Below are 18,152 nucleotides of genomic sequence, written 5' to 3' on the forward strand. Positions count from 1 at the left end.
TGAGTACTTAGAGGGTATATCTTTGTATTTTGGGTAGGGAAACTCTCAGCAGTTCTGTGTATAAGGCTGGAGAGATCATTTAGTGCATGTAATCTTTTCAAGGTTCATTCAAGATAGTGAAGATAAAGTGCCTAGGGCAATCTGGATGTAGGTCTTGCTAAAGACCGAACCAGGATAAAATTCTTGGTGTTTCTTGTTCCTTCAGTTTGTGTTTTGTTTTTTGGTTTTATCGCCAATCTTGTGTGTGTCTTCGTGTGAGTGATTCTGAGAGTGTTTCGGTTGTGAATTTGAGTGTGCTTGAGAGATACAAAGCTAGGGGATTATTCCAACAAGTAGTTGTCAGGATCCTAGGGTTTAGCTAGTATTTTAATAGGAAATCTGGAAGGAACCGAGGGATTTAGAATAGAAATGGAGGGCAAATTAGAAGAACCGAGGGAGATATTCAGCAAAATTGAGGGAGACTACAGACAAAACAGAACCAAGAGAGAGAGAGAATCAGAGAGCAACGATAGAAATCAGACTTGAGAGAGAAATCTGGAAATCAATTATCATTCAAGTATATGGTTCTCTAACTAATCCAGCCCATTTAGAGGCTTTACAACTGACGATACTAACAGCTATAGCAGAAGAGTACAACCAGAAGAAAATACATATCATACGCATTACTATTATATCCTTGGGAATTTCTTGAGGTCGTGACAATTCCCCCCTCCTTGAGAGAGTTCTTGTCCCCAAGAACTTACAGCTATTGACCTTGCTCTTCATCCAATCCCTGCCTTCGCAATCTGATTGATTCTTCTTTATTTCTCCTTTTAGGCCTCTTCCTATTCGCTCTTATGTTCCTTTGCTTTTGCTTTCCCTACAGACATAAACTGTAGACCTCAAGGATCTCCATGTCAAAGCTCCCTTCTCCAGTGTCAAAACTCTCGAACCATATGGCAGAAACCTTCTTTTCCATCATCTTCTGAACCACATGGTTGTTCTCCTATTTAGTCAGTTTCAGTTACTCCTTTTCTAGTAGAGCGAGCACCCGTAACTGGTCTACACCATTTACAGCCAAACTGTCATATTGTTCAAGATCAAAAACACTCAAAGCGTCAGTAAGATTGTGCAAGTCCTCACCCTCCAGCTTCTTTCTTTGGTCCAAGTCCTCATTGCATGCCTGTCTCTCCTCAGCAATATGAGAGCTATCTTCATCACCATCCTCATCTTCCAATGCTACTTCATTAGCTTCCTACAAATATAAAATGTGATTGTCACTGATATCCTTGTCCAATCTCTCTTCCTTGCCAAAGTCTTTAGTTACAACTGGCCAGTCCAACTTCAATTTTTCCTCAGATTCTTGCTCTACTTGATTTGCGGCCTTAGAACCTCCTTCAATCTGTTGACTACTCTTAAGATAGCTTTTAGGCAGCAATCCATGCTTCTTGTAAATGGCTTCTAGTGCCAATTCTTGCAGCCTCGCCTTCTCGGCCATTTGTTCTACTGTGGCAGGGTGCATCACTTTCATAGTAGACCCCAGCGCATCGTTAAGACCATTAATGAATTTTAACACAAAGTAAGACTCATTCAAGGTCGGATGGGAATTGAGCATCAGCACTTTCAATTCCTCAAACCTGACCTTATAATCCGTTACGAAGCTTTCTTGTTTTCAGTTATTGAATTCTTCACTACACCTCTCATCTCTGACCTGATTTACTACTAATCCATCCGTTGTCTTCAAACTGTAAGCATTATGTATGCTTCCAATGCTTGCTCGAATTGGTCCTACAGTGGATCTAGAGTTGTCCTTTATCACTGAAAGCCGACTCCATGGACAAGTAATGTCAAGATCTCCACCTGTCACCAAATCTGATCCCTTTCTTTGAATAATTGGGTCCGAATACTCGTTAGAAATTAACTAAGCTAGAAGGAAAATCTGAAATCGTTTGGCTACCATAATCATAATTTTGTCCAGTTGTTTGTTGAGTTTAGTGCATGTTTCCTCAAGTCTTGCGTCCATGGCTCGCTTTGAGATTGCTTCCGTTGCACAACTCTTTCTCCTAAACTTGAACGACTCAATTGCAGCTTCTTGAGAGGCGCCTACTGTCTAATTCAATAACCTAGATCCAGCCACTTGGAAATCACCAGAGTATCAATCAGATCTGAAACCGTTTCCTGAATTGATTGACACTGAGATCTAAGCTGACTAAGTTTGTCATTGAACCACCTTCAAATGCAGCTAGGATTAGGGTCGATTGCTCTGGATCGCCGATGGTCCGCATGCAAATCAACAATCCTCTGATTCTGCTTCCGATCCGCAATTGACTATCGCTTGAACCTTAATTCACCGGGATTCCACTAGACTCTTCGCCTTTCAATTTCAAACCTCAACCTAAGTCATGATGCAGTTACCGAGAATTGCCGCTATGAATCCGCCTCAATTTGATACTTCTTTGTTAGAACCGCTTATGATTAATCGAGAATCAACATCCTGTTTTGCCTGCAAGATTTGAACACGGACTGTTGGAATTCACAACAGAGGAACGATCGGTTCTATTCACCTTCAATTCCAAGCCAAGAACTGCTTTACTCCTTGATTACAATCAATCTTTGATTCCTTCACCATCAGATCATAAGAGATCGCCTATCAATAGTTGAAAATCACCATCAGAATTTGATTCCAATAACTGATTTGCTTTACTTGGAATCTGGCTTTGATTCTGATAGGCACTTGACTTATCAAAGACAAGGGGCAAGGGTGTAAATTGGATGGCTGGCATAACAGCTAGCCATGTGCGTAGGGGTAGTGAAGGGAAATCGCTGGGTTGTGTAACAACCCAGCAAGCGCGTAACAGATTTATGTTGAGGAGGAGGGAGGGAAGAATATATAGAGGAGGAAGAAGTTGGGAGAGGGGGACATTGTTCTTGCATTGAGTCTTAGGGAGAGTTAAGGGCCTCTCGAACGCCCTGGGTTGCTTTTGTTCTTGGCTAGAAAGTCTGATAGCTATTGATATTTGATTGTTGTTTGGATTTCTATCGGGGATCCTATCAATTTGGTATCAGAGCATTTCGATCCTAATGGTGAACTTGACTGATCTAGTCGGTGATTTGGAGATGAGGGTGGAAGGCATTCAACTGGGAGATGATGCCATGAGGAGTGCGTTTCAAACGATGGAGAGACACCTAGCGAACCTGCTAGAGCAGTTCGCGAGGATGCGAACAAGATGGGAAGAACAGGAGCGGGCGAGCAAGAGGAAGAATGAGGAGAGACGGGAGGAGCAAGAGAGAGAGAGGAAGGGGAAGCGAGATGAGGAAGACCCACCTGCGGGTTCGCCCTTGACAAGGGAGGGAACGCCGGTAGCTGGAGCGAGAAGTGGCGAAGGGGGTGACTGGGTCGATGGTGTCGAAAGGCAGGAGTACCGTGGGAGACGCCTGGAAATACCCATCTTCAAGGGAGATGATCTAGACGGCTGGGTCTTTAGGGCTGAGCGCTACTTCATTGTGAACCAGCTGTCTGATGCGGAGAAGCTGGAGACAGCAGCCTTATGCGTTGAAAGAGCGGCTATATCGTGGTTCCAGTGGGAGCAGCGAAGGCGACAGGTGAGGAGTTGGGCGGAGCTTAAGGCGACGGGTGAAGAGTTGGGAGTTGTGGTGAATGGGCTGGCTGTCGAGGAGAAGATGGACACAGCAGCACTGTGTTTGGAGGGTGCTACTCTTTCATGGGTCTAGTGCAAGCAACGGAGATGAAGAGTGAGAAGCTAGGAAGAGTTGAAGGGGCTGTTGAGGAATCGCTTAGGGTCCATGCTGGAAGGCGCGGGGGACGAGCTGCATATTGAAGGGGGATTGGCGGTTGAGCAGATGATGGTGCCGCGAGGCAAAGTGGCTGCCGACGACGATGGTGTTGGGGAGTTTCACGGCGAGGCAGAAGAGCAGTCAACGATCGATCCATTTAAAAGGCCGTGGACGGTCGAGCCGGTGACAACCAAGGAGAGCATCTCGCCGAGGAAGAGGGCGCCATCAACAATCCATGTTGTCTGGGAAGTTAGTGTGACTCTTAGCTAGGTTTCTCAAAAATTTTACATGGGGTTGGTTGATAATGGAGGGCCCCCCATGTATTCTCACCATCATGAGGGGGTGGGTGCCTCGTCCAAGCAGGTCATGATGGTGGAAGGGCAGCCTGTTTCTAGAAGTCAAGGGCTCAATTTGCATTATGTTGTGGAGCCTAATGAATGTGCATCACTATCAAGCATTCCTCATGGTATATGGTACTGTTCGTATTGCCAGAATATGTTCCAAAGAGATAAGTTGGTGGAGCGTAATGCTAATGCTGTAGCAGCTAGACGGGTTTCAAGAATTGATCCTATTGAAGAAATAACCAAACGTTGTATTAGAATTGTCAAAAATCCTGAAGATGCTGAGGTCATTGCATGTGTTTTGTGCAGAGGTTCTGATTTTAGCAAATCTGGATTTGGCTCACAGACTGTTATAGTTTGTGATCAGTGTGAGAAAGAATATCATGTCGCCTACTTGAAGGAACATAAGATGGCCGATCTAAAGAAATTCTCAAAGGGAAAGTGGTTCTGTTGCATGGGTTGTAGGATGACCTATTCTGCTTTACAAAATTTACTAACTTGTGGAGAAGAGAAGATCCAAGATTCTCTGTTGGATGTCATAAAGAATAAGCATAAGGACAAAGTTCCATATATGGTTTCTGACTTTGATGTGAGATGGAGGGTACTCAATGGCAAAATTGCTTCTTGGGAAACTAGAATGTTGCTCTCAAAAGTAGTTGCCATCTTCCATGAATGCTTTGACCCTATTGTCGATTCAGGAACTGGACGTGACTTAATTCCATCTATGGTTTATGGAAGGGGCTCAAGGGGCCAAGACTTTAGAGGAATGTATTGCGCAGTATTAATGGTGCACTCATCCATTGCATCAGCTGCAATCTTCAGGCTTTTTGGACAAGAAATTGCAAAGCTTCCTTTGGTTGCAACAAGTAATGATAACCAAGGCAAGGGCTACTTCCAGATATTGTTTTCCTATATCGAGAAACTGCTTGCAAGCTTCAATGTGAAGAACTTGGTGCCCAATGGAATTGACCCAAAGATCTTAAATAATTATGGAAATTTGGGTGAACTTCATGATGAGGTTGAGAATTGGTAAGCCTTGAAACAATTGACAAAGTCAAGGTGCTGGGAGCTCGACCAGGGTCCGCAAAGAACTTACGGGGGTTCGAAGTGCTCATACAATAAAAGAGGGCTACCCCTATTGGAAGCTACTTGGGAACCTTACCTTTGATCCAGCAACGGTTTCCATTTTTCCACCTTGAGGACAAGGTGAAAGTTGGGGGGGGAGAGTAATGATAGGCACTTGACTTATCAAAGACAAGGGGCAAGGGTGTAAATTGGATGGCTGGCATAACAGCTAGCCATATGCGTAGGGGTAGTGAAGGGAAAGCGCTGGGTTGTGTAACAACCCAGCAAGCGCGTAACAGATTTCTGTTGAAGAGGAGGGAGGGAAGAATATATAGAGGAGGAAGAAGTTGGGAGAGGGGGAGATTGTTCTTGTATTGAGTCTTGGGGAAAGTTAAGGGCCTCTCGAACGCCCTGGGTTGCTTTTGTTCTTGGCTGGAAAGTCTGATAGCTATTGATATTTGATTGTTGTTTGGATTTCTATCGGGGATCCTATCAGATTCCTTCAAAATCAGATCAGAACTACTGAAATTTTTGAACTCGTAACCGAGAATTGTCAACTCTGATACCAATTGTCAAGATCTTAGGATTTAGCTAAGATTTTAATAGGAAATCTGTAAGGAACCAAGAGATTTAGAATAGAAATGGAGGGAGAATCAGAAGAGCAGACGGAGATATTCAATAGAATTGTTGAGGGAGAATGCAAAGCAAACAGAACAGAACCAAGAGAGAGAATCAGAGAGCAACAAGAGAAATTAAACTTGAGAGATAAATCTGGAAATCAATTATCACTCAACTATATGATTTTCTAACTAATCCAGCCTATTTATAGGCTTTACAACTGAAGGTACTAACAGCTATAGCAGAAGAGTAAAACCAAAAAAAGAAATACGTATCATACACATTACTATTGTATCCTTGGGGATTTCTTGGGGTTGTGACAGTAGTTAACAAGAGGTAGAGGAAGAACAAAAAACACTTGTTGGGAGACACTTAGGATAGATATTAGGACCATGCTACTTGTACATCGAGAGCTACACCTTGGGCTACACACACACACACACACACGAGAAAATGACTAAAATACCCCTCGAGCCTCACCACCTTGTGTGAGGGGTATTTTAGTCATGCACCTCACCACCTCGCGCTGCCTTAAATGAGGGGTATTTTGATCATTTGTGCGCGTGTGAGTAGCTCAAGGTGTAGCCCTCGATGTACAATAGCATTTTCCTAGATATTAAGTATATGAGCCTTATGGGAAAAAAGGCCATGGATAGAAATGAATGAAAAGCAAAAATTCATGTAGCCAACCCCACATAATGGGATAACGGCTTGGTATATTGTTGTAGCGTCAAGAAGAATAAAGGAGGTAGCACTATTCAAATCTATCCATCAAACTCGAAATGTTTGGCTTAAAATGAACAAATGCCACCAGAAACCATATTAACAAAATTTAAAAGGGCCAAACCCAACAAAAAGAACAAAGGCATCCCCCATCAACTGGGGAACTGGATTGCACAACTAAACAATCTAAAAACTGTGAGTTCAATCAAAAACCGCACCTTTCTCTTCTTCTTGCCCACTATAGCTCCCCACCACTCTCTAAGATCTCTGACCATACTAGGGAAGCCCCAAACAATCAATCAACAACCACAACTCTCTACCCAACAAACAAATGAGAAGGTGAGGTGCTTTACGTAAGAAGGTTTTCCTAGTACTGCAGATTTGATATGTAATAATGATGGGCAGTTTTTGTGTGCCATGCCCAACACATTGAACAGAGTTATGTGAGACACCACATTTATCAAATAAAAGCAGGTTGTCTTGAATATAGAGTACTGGCCCCCACATTTATACAACTTAAAAATCAATGGCAGAAGACAGGAGCTCAAATTATTGATAATCACCATCACCAGAAACTTTTCGAGGACTGCAAATTAAAAAGAATAAGAAAACAAAAACTGCAAATAGGATGAAGATGAAGTTCGCTCTTTCATAGTGATGGTATGATTGCGTCTTAATGACCCGAAGGTTATAGGTTTAGTTGTGAAAAAAGCCTCTTCACAAAAAAGTAAATGAAGGTTGCATACAAATATGACCCTCGCAAAGTGTAGAGCCTCATGTACTGGGGATGCCCTTTTCAGTATGAAGATGAAGTAGTACATTAAAACATAGCATGGCACTATTCACATAAAATAATGAGGTTCTCAAGAAAGTAATGCCAACGGCAAGAATGGAGCATATAAGGCTTTTCTTAATATAAAAAGAGGAAAAAAGGCACCACTATTGACCCCAATCCAAGCAAAGGAAAAAGAAAAGACTAAAAATTAAAGGGCTCATTAAGCAGATGAGGAAAAGAAGTCAAATAAAAAAAGAACCTAATCAGCAAACCAAACAAAAAGCAAAATAAGGGTTGAACTCTTCAGAGAGTGAATGTAATGCTATACCCCTTGGAAGGCCGTACCATTCTCCTAATGTACCACATAAAAAAATGGAGTTGAAGGGAAAAAATGTATGAACTACAAGCACAGAACCCTAACTGCAAGAAAACAAGAATTCCCTTGCTAATGCTAGCACAACCATCTGAATACCAAAACCACAGAATATTAAACTCCAAATCTTATGAGCCAACCAACAATGCAGAAGCAAGTGATCCGTTTCCTCACCATCTTCCTTGTACAAGTAGCATAACTGACCTAAAGATTGGGCCTCCCCTCCTCCAAATGATTTTCCAAGAAAGAGAGAGCCACAATCACTTAAGAGTACCGTACAAAGAACTAACCGAGAAGTGTCCACCTAGAGAAGGCCTCCAAATCCACCGATCTTCAAACTCTTTTCATGGAAAATGTACATGAAGGTTCCAAAATGAATTTTTATCAAATCAAACTCTCAATCCTAAAAATTTCTCCAAGAGATGGTGAGGTAATACCAATTCCTAAATATCTGAGCTAATACGAATCCATATAGACCTGCTGGTTACAAGCCAAACTAAAAAGAATGGGAAAGATTTCCCTCTATGACCAGTCCAGCTATCCAGCCAAAATCTGATTCTATCCCCCAATTCCATCCTAAAAAAATATTATGAGAAATGATTGGCCAAGAACCCTCAACTCCATACGATGAAAGGAAAGAAGAATTAAAGCCTTGGGACAAATCATCGCATGCAGAACCACATTTACAATCCTCCAGAGATTGTCTAGTTCAAAACCTGGTTCACAATCCTCCAGAGATTGTCTAGTTCAAAACCGAATCTACAAAGACTTTTACCAAGGACAGCCTCATTAAAATTCCAAAAATTCTTATTCGGGCTGCTTCCTTCCATTAGAAGGAAAACATACCTAAAACTCATTATTCAGAGCCCTCCCCCCCCCCCCCAAAAAAAAAAATAAATAAATAAATAAATAAAAGACAAAAAAAAAAGGAAGAAAGAGAAACCTCTTTGGATTTTTCTAATCTCTTACATATCAGTGGTGGAATAAGACCAACATAAAATAAATATACCGGAGATCAAGATACTTTTAATAAGAGTCAACCTATCTTGTTTAAATAAATAGTATGTTCTCCAATAAGCCAGTTTTTTTCTTCTTCTCTCAACAACCCCATTCAAAACCGCCTTCACTTTTTGAAATTCATTCCTAAACAAGAGCCAACGTGGTAGAAGGTGTTTTATTTCCTAAGCACCAGGAAAGAAAAAAGATTTTGCAACTCAAAGCCAGAAACTTCTGAATATTCTCCACCTGCCCAACAGGAAAAATCTCACTTTTAGCAAGATTAATACTTAAACCAGAGACTCGTCATGACCTTGACCCTTCCCACTGCTTTGTGACTGGCACTTAGCAAAAGTCACCGCCCTTGGTGATGCTAAGTCAGCCATTGAAACTCTCTTAGAGGCAATGCACACGACAGGAGGAGCATTGAATGAATAGAAGGCTAGTATTTCTAGAGAGATAAAGTACAAGCTAGTGAGATCAGTTCTCAATGATCACTAGGGATATTCAGGATTTCCATGATGGTATGGCAAAATGAGACCTCCCCCGTATGTAAGCTCTACACCTTATAATGGACGGTAGATATCCACACATGATGTTCTCAAACTTGAGACAAACTAGAGCCATCCAGAACTGCTAGAGCCTTCCACAAAATTCCAGGACTCTCCTTAAAGGAATAGAGAATTCCGAAAGCTTCCAATAACCTCCAATGCTTCCTTCCTTTACTCATGGCTGAGCATCAGAATATGTGTGGTGTGAATCACTTCAAAAATACGAACACATCTCAAAAATATCAAACCTCTAACTTTAGCATCACTAAAAAAAAGTGTCATCTGCAAAGATGCAAATGTGACACACCCAGACACACACATACACACACAGCTGTTAGACTTCAAGCCAACACAAAAGCCAGAAACCACCCAGCCAACTCAGCTTTAAACACCAGTAACTACTGATTCCATCACTAGGATAAAAAGGAAAGCATAAATAAAAACCCCTGGCTTCAAACCCCTATAGCTACTAAAAAAACCTTTTGGAGCACCATTGATCATAATAGAAAATTTATCCAAAGAAATATAAAAAAGAAAAGGAGAATCCAACTCCTTCACTTGTCTCTAAAACCCATATCAAGCCTACAAGCAAACCCCGACATCTAGCTCTCAGGCTAAGAATCAATACATTCAATAGCAACAAGGGCCACTTTCAGCATTGCAATGACATTGGGAATACTTGATGTTACTAATAAGTAAAATTCCACTACAGTAAACCTCCACAACACAAGAATCATAAATCATCCATAAATTAACCAAAACAAGTGAAGAGAAAATGAATGGCATTACATACGGATCTGCCCGCTTGAGTCGGCAAAGCTCACAATAAAAAACCTCGGGAACAGCAGGAGTAATACCCTCCTCAGGCTTCTCAGAAATAACAACACAACCCCTATGCTGCCACGCATGGCACTCTGGATCAACACACTGCACAACAAAATAAAAGAATAAGTAGAAAATGAAGCACATGTAATACACTGAAGTAACCAGTATATACAAAGTATTGACATAACGTTTGTAAACTCTGCGTGGATCCTTTCCTTTTTTTTTCCCTTTCTGGTAGTAGTGAACGTATACTTGCATGGATATTTAGATATTTTATGCAGCAGTCCACATAGTTATAATATCTTCTTGTTCAAACAAGAAAATGAACATCACGAGTAACCCTATATTGTCTTGTGACAATAAAGCAAACAAAAACTTTAACCAATAAACAGAATAAGGCAATTGAAAGGGGACAATGCTTTAGTTTTGCATAAACCCATTTACATGCTGTAGAAAGCCTCATTGAACACCTTCAGATCCCCAAAACTACGAACTCAAAGTGAAAAGGAAAATATTTGGGAAAAAAAAAAAACATAAACTCAACCACTCCCCTACAATATCCAAGGAAAGAAAATTCAGAAACATTGCTTCTTAATGCAAATTGGTTAACATCAGACATTCTACATCAGATTCAATTGCTGCTTTTTGTTTCCTTTCATCAGTAATCAGGTTTTATTTAGACCCATCTTTCTAAAAACTATGATTTTTGGATCAGATGAATTACATTAAAGTCTCCAAAAAATCAACTTTTACCAACACAATCAATAGCCATGTAAGCTGCAATATGGCCATACCTCAAGTGTCCACGAGAAAACCTTGGTTAGAGAAAACCGTGGTAATAACCAAACACAAACTAAAAAAATCCAAGAGAGCCTCAAAAGAAGGTAAGGTCGTCCTAAATGCATTAGGCTTCTTGCTTTGCAACAATTGAGAAGGGTCATTTTTGTACACACCCTTACCCTTGCTCTACAAAGAGACTGTTTTCACAACTCAAACCCCTCACCTTCCAATCACAATGAACAGCCTTACCATTGCTACCAAGAAGTTGAAGGAAAAAATACCTTTAAAAATTTCACATTATGCACATTTAAATTAAGAGCTTATTGTTGTTTCTTGATTATACTCTCTTGCATTAGACTAGAAATGAGTTTCATGATTATTTCAATATATTCAGACTGACAAAGGTGTCAACTACTATCGAACAAAAACTTGTCATGAAGTTACACTTAGTTATTATGTTGATCATAGATAAAGCTTGCTCTAATGGAGGAATTAACTGAGATCAACATAAAGCTTGTTCTCATGGAGGAATTAACTGAAATATCGTGAGCAGCAGATATATTACTTCACCACAACTATAGTGAAAGTTATATTCTGATTAAGTTGAAGGTATTCAAGATTGATATAAAGGTTACAAGAAGTACATAGCAGCTTCAAAGTATGGCCAAAGCTAAAACTCTAAATCAGTGAATAACCCACAAGCGACCCACAGCAGGGACTGGAATTTTAGAAGTTGTTAAGAAACCAATCCCTAAAGGATAATAGAAAAGGGGAGATAGCGAATAATTGCATTTACTTATTGCCACTTATTTTGCAGGTTAGTATATAACCATGTGCCAACTAAAGGCCACAAATGGAGGATAACAAAAGAACAGGTGGTGGTGGTGATTCATGTGAAGGCACACTAGAGAAAAACCATAATGCATCAGTAACAATTACATTCTAAATCCATTAATCAAAGAAAGAAAATCAACAATTACTACCACAAGATACAGGACAGGTAATATCCATATGGCATACAAGTGTTGGATTTTACAAGGAAATCAAGAACAACCAGAATAATTGCTTTCAAATGTAGGAAGACTGAATTCAGCAACATGATGTCATGAATCAGAAGTAACACCATTTCTAACCTTCAGATCTACCAAAATAAACATGCAAGGGCACAAACTCATGCACTAAAGCAAGGAGAGAGAGGGAGAGATGAACAAAGGGATAGAAGAGAGTAGGGGAGGGAAGCCAACTTGGATTGGAAGGAATGTTAAGATATTTATATGACCTTAATCATTGACTCTGTTTGTGATGAACTTCCACATGGACAACAAATTTTATCCATTTGATAAGAATCTTCAATTTCCTCCTTGGGCCTCACATTACTGATGTCTTTTACACATTGTCCTTTAGATGCTAAATCAGTAGCCCCAGAAACCTGCATTTTCCTGGAAGAGAACAATGTTATGTAGGTAAACTAAGAAGCCACAATTTTTAGCCAATTGAAACTATGGTATAAAAAGTGTTCTGCAACCACAAACAAGTTTAATCACATGTTGACAACAACTTATGAACTAACCAAATTTAAGACTCCATAAGGGACAAAAATGAATTGATCATGATACAAAATGAAGCATGCAATAAAATAACAGCAAAAAAAAAAAAAAAAAGAAAGCAAGAAAATAACACACACCTATAAATGTCATCTACTAGTTTTGCTACTTCTTGCTTCCCAGCATTTTTCTTTGCCCAGACACCAGACACTGCACAGAAAGACAGGCAAATTGTTCAGAGGAAAAAGATGGGAAATTGCAATTTAGTACTGCACAGAGAAAAGCTATTCCATCTGAGTGCATATTCAGCTGTCATGCAAATAGAACTAATACATTTGTAAACCTAAATACCACAATGAAAGAATAGCAAAAGTCAACTTGACTGCAAACTGACACAAGGACTAAAACCAATTGCTGCACAAAGAAGTGCTGAATCAGGGGTCGGTCTGGTTTTGGGCAGCATAAGAGCACCATAATATGCTGCACGAAGAAGTGCTGAGTCTGGGGTAAGTCTGCTCGTTTTCCAGTCAAGTAAACTAACATGCAGCACAAAAACCACCTTAAGGGGGTGAACCCTATGCAAAAGATATATAGGAAATCAAGGGTGTCTAGGTTACAAGAGAAATTGAACTGTAAGTTATACTCTTTATGAAAACACTTTGATTTCTTCTCCCTACACTAGAACAGAAGGAATCTTGGACTGGACAATAGCTAAGTTCCAAAGAATCAGAAAGTTGGATTGACAACAAAGAAGCAACAATGGTAATTTAGCACAGAGGATACACATAAAACTAAATATACCAAGGCAGTTCTTCAACTTTTTGATATTGAAGGGCATAGTAAATGATTAATGGAAATTAACCATTTTTAAATTTTTTTATTTCACAGAACGTTATGGTAAATAATGAATGAATATTAACCGTTGCTAAATTATTAACCACCAACTTATCCAAATGCTCAAACTCTTTGGAAAAAATCCCAAATGCAACTAGCATGGGAACACAGGTGCCCTCACACACAAAACTAGAATGCACAATAAATATAAAGTGGGCAAACACACACAACAAAATTTCAATCTAGGACCTTTTAGAACCCAAGCTCTGATACCAAGTTACATTCCCACTTGCCCTAAAAGCACCTCATCTAAAAGCTTAAACCATAAGAGAAAAGGGAATAACTTAACCTTTTATATTATTATTTTTACTCAACCATGAACAAGGAAAGAAATACAGTTGTCATATTGACTATAAAAACAAATAAAGAACTCACATAAACAATTTAACCATCAAATTTGGGAGGTAGGGAAATAAGAAAAGCAAATAAAATAGAACCAATTACCTTGTTCACTTGAGAGATTAGCTAATATCCGATCTACAAGGTCCTACAGAATCAATTATAAGCAAATCAGATTTAATTTGAATTTATGACAATCCAACTTAAATGCCTAGAGAGATTATTTACAATAAGGTCATAATGAAGTGATTGATCAATAAAAACAAATAAGAGATACTCAACCTAAATCAGAACTCGGATTTGCTACTGGAAAGGCAAAACAGAAAATTTAGGACTGTTCAAATATAAATAAGCAATACTATTCTGGTAGCTTGCGAGACACATACCAATAAATGATAGCAATTTTACTTGATTAAGCATATTGCTAAACAACAAATACTAATCACAGAATATATGAACAATTTCACATATAAACAATTGCAAGTTTAAAAAATGTGAAAGTGACATTTATAAATATGAAAATTTTGTGGCCATAAAGCGGCTGACAAGTGATATATATCTAGACTTTCAAGAACGACAGTGGTACATTTCAGGGTTCAAATATATGTCTACATTTTAACAGCAATCCAAAATGGTTCTATGTTCTTTATTCGTTATCAAAATGCAGTGGATATGAAGCGTAAAGAGGATGCACAAGCATAAATAACACAACTATTGTCAATTTTAGGGCATAAAGCAATTGCAATCATTGGGCTTCCAGTAGTAATCTTCAACTTCATAATATATCAAAAACATGGACTTTCACCAATCATGCAAATTAATAAGCACACAAGATATCAGACCTGCTTCTTTCCCTGCTTTGAAAGACCCAGTTGAGTGAGAACATCCTTGAGCTCCTTTATTCTAAAATATGCAAGTTTATCCTACGAGAGAGAAGGCACATTATCATGATCTCAGTTCAACCAAACTCAAAAGCAGATAATAGTGATCATATATCAAAATAACACAAAGACAAACCAACTTAAAACATGAAAATAATTGTGATAATGGGGTAAAGATGATTGTGAAAAGAATCAACCAAGAAGAAAAGGCAACCAAAATTTTCATCAGCAAAGTAATTCATAAAAATCAGTGTCACATTGTTTATATAGAAATTGTCTCAAACCAAGATGAATCTGATTTGGTAATGGAATCATGAGGCATAAACTCTAGGGGTCACATTCAGAAAATAAGTACTTATACAGAACCAAAAGTGTGCAACACTAGGTATGCAGAGAGTCAATGTGGTAAAACCAGCAACCAAGCACTTATAATTCCTCCAAAAAGTACACAAGTCCATCTAAAAGATGAAGGTAATCATCCAAAATCAGAAGAACTGTATCAGCCAACAACCTAAAAATGGGCTAAGTGTGGTAATGTACATAGTGTGCCCAAAGGTGGCCCGTCAAGTCTGACTTGTTCTTGTATACAGGTGTTTAATGATCTAAGGCACGCATCAGACAAGCTAGAACACATGTCGAACAAGCCAATTGAGGTGTCTAAAAATTCAGCACAGTTACAACTCAAACAAATATATTTATATATATTAGGACATGCTGAGAGATTATGTTATTAGAAGGGAAAATTACAAGTGACACTCCTGAGGCTTGGCAAAAAGACACAAACACCCCCTGGTTTATCAAAAATGACAGAAACCACCCTTGACTTTATGGGTATTGCGCATCACTTTCCCCCTTACCACGAGAAAATGGCAGTTAAATTTTTTAATCCTCTCCCTCACTCCTCTTCTCCAGTGAAACTCTCTCCTTCTTGGACAGCCATGGAAGCGGTGGTCCTCTCTCTCTCTCTATAGGCAAAACCAATCCCCATAGGCTGGGTTCTGCAGAAAGGATTTAAAAGAGCTTCAGAAACTGAGCATGAAGGTAACACAAAGTGGGGATCCACCAAAAGCATTTCTCCCAAAACTCACCACAAATTGGGTCAACCAAATTGGACTAAAAGGGATGATGTGGCACTCCTACTCACGATTAGCATTAGATTTCTTTTGCCCAAAACATTGCCTTCTTCAACCTTAGTCAGCAACAATGGCAGGCCAGTCAATCACAGCTTCTCTCAGCAGGATGAGGACCTCCCCCTCCCCCTCCCCCTTCTCTCTCTCCCTCTCTCCACAGCAAGATCTGGTCTGCTCCAGAAACAGTGAAAAGCAGCAAATTCCCATTAAACAGTGCCAGATTTCTTCAATGGCAGCAGTGGAGCCTCAAGGCTTTTCTTCAGGAATCTACCTGTTGCAGAGGCATAAACTTTATCGGCAACAAGTTTAGGCTCGCACTAAACTTTTCTCCACACTAGAAAACTTGCCCCTCCGGTCTCTGCTGGAACCTTTCACTGTGGCGACAGTGTGGTTGCCACCCCTTCAGGCAGACAATGACGCAGCGGCAGTGAAAATAAATGGGGGGTTGGGTGTTGCAACTATAGCACTCAGCAATGGGGGTTGCACCCACATCGCTAGCTTGCAGTGGCAACAAGCCACCAGGGTACAGTTTTAAAGTTTATATGCTTTTATACATTTTTTAAATTGATATATATGTGTGTATGTGTGCAAATATCTATATACTTATATTTATTTTTTTGTTTGTTATACATCTTTAGGGTAAATTGAACCTAGAACCCCTATGTTTTGGGCCATTTGCACGAAGATTCCCTATGGTTTAAAATAGTTCTAGAGGTCGCCCGTGATTTAATTTTTTTACCCAGACAGCCCTTCCATTACTAACACCATTAATTAAACATTAATTATGCAATATTAAGTCAATGAAATCATAATAACTTAAATTTAAGTTCTTTAACTAACATAAAAAATCAAAAAATTGAAACAAACCTATCATTGGAAAAAGGTTATTATCAGCTAGGACCCATTGCTAGCCTAGAAACCATTTGGATGATGAGTTCTTACAACCCACCAACAATGGGTCTCACAAAACCATTGTTGGAGGGTTTTTTGGAAGAGATAGAGATAAAGGGGAAGGGGGGGGGGGGGGGGATCTCGTAGAATCCTCGCTATCACTAGTATCATATCCTCCTTTTTCTTTTTCCGTTTTGGAGAGAGAAGAAATCCCATAGAATTGCATCCTCCCTTTTCTTTTTCCTCTTCAAAAAGAAGAAATCCCATAGAATCACCTTCACTATCACTAGTATCATATCCTCCTCTCCTCCTCTTTGTGTGTGGGTGTGGGTGTGGGTGTTCCAAATAACCCACTAGCAATGGGTTCCACAAAATCCATTGTCGATGGTTTCTAATGGGTTTTCCAGAACCCATCATCTAGATGGGTTCTCAACCAACTATAACCCATCACCGATGGCGGATTCAACGTAGCGATAACTTTTGTTTTAATTTTTTTGATCTATTTTAGTTAAATAACTTAAATTTAAGTTCATCATAGTTGACTTAATTTTGCTTAGTTAGGGTTTAATTTAAAGGCGTTAGTAACAAACAGGTGTTTGAGCAAAAATAATTAACTACAAGAACCGTTGAAGCCCTTTTTAAGCCATAGGGGATCTCCATACAAATGACCCAAAGCATAGGAGGTTTGGGTACAAATTACCCTATATATTTAGTTCATGTGTGTAATTTACATTTTATATGTAAAATAAATATTTTGAGTTTCTATTATATAATTTTATAGTTTTGTAATTAAAAAATTTAAAAAATATAGTTTCTATGTGAGGGAGAGAGAGAGAGAGAGAGAAAATAGGATTTAAAAAGCAAGGGCAAAATGTTCAATTTAAACATTCAACTAACAGCAAAAGTTTTTGTCATTTCTAATGAATTGGAGGTGTCATGTCTTTTTGCCAAACTTCAAGGATGTCACATGTAATTTACCCTAATATTTTAAGAATAATGTTATTTATCTAAACTTGAGATAGATCTCCAGTCTAATTGACGCATTTTCATTGGAAAAGTAAACATGGACACTTGCATCTTTTCATTGGAAAACCTTTTCATTTTTCAATGAAAAAGTGCCAACTAGACTAGAGATTTCTCTAATTTAAATAAATAGCATTACTCTTATTTTAATTATATCCTTCTGTTAGACTAGGAATTTCTAATATTTTATATTTGTCATTATTATAGGCTAAATAGCATCTTCACATTGAATTAGAGGTATTTTTCAATATTTTTTTGTAGTTTTTGGACAGAAATAACTTCTCTCACTTTTCATTTGATAGGACATACATATATATAGAAAATACAAGAGAGAAACCACCCATGTGGAGTCGGTTAAGGAAGGGAAAAACTGATTCAGTTAAGGAAAGAAAAACTTTAAGCTAGAGGGAAAAAAAAAAAAACTATACACCTAAATACAAAATTGTAATCACATAATTTTCTATACACCCCCTCAAACTGGGCTTAACTGGGTTATAAATATTAGGGAAGCCTAGCTTGGATCTTCACATCTTCAAACTGTGTCTTCAATAGATCTTAGTCCACCTTCAATTTTTCGTTATGAAGTGTCTATCTATTTAGGTCACTTTGAACATGTTGAGTTGCTATCA

The 18,152-nt window shown here is 38.9% G+C and overlaps 1 protein-coding gene across 5 annotated transcripts in view; it reads right to left on the minus strand.

Moving 5' to 3' along the window:
* LOC127813853 (E3 SUMO-protein ligase SIZ1-like) overlaps positions 1–18,152 on the minus strand; it is an 81,015-nt gene that overhangs the window by 49,543 nt on the left and 13,320 nt on the right. For 4 of the 5 annotated variants that reach the window (XM_052354961.1, XM_052354954.1, XM_052354946.1 and 1 more), the window contains exons 3-7: positions 14,441–14,521; positions 13,704–13,746; positions 12,506–12,575; positions 12,101–12,260; positions 10,010–10,143 (exon numbers count right to left, since the gene is read on the minus strand). In XM_052354961.1, the coding sequence (XP_052210921.1) occupies positions 10,010–10,143; positions 12,101–12,260; positions 12,506–12,575; positions 13,704–13,746; positions 14,441–14,521 (488 nt within the window). Of the gene's footprint in view, positions 1–10,005; positions 10,144–12,100; positions 12,261–12,505; positions 12,576–13,703; positions 13,747–14,440; positions 14,522–18,152 lie in introns of those variants that run through there. The other variant, XM_052354976.1, reaches the window with a different exon arrangement.

Source organism: Diospyros lotus, chromosome 1 (assembly GCF_014633365.1).
Source record: "Diospyros lotus cultivar Yz01 chromosome 1, ASM1463336v1, whole genome shotgun sequence".
In the NCBI taxonomy this organism is placed as follows: Eukaryota; Viridiplantae; Streptophyta; class Magnoliopsida; order Ericales; family Ebenaceae; genus Diospyros; species Diospyros lotus.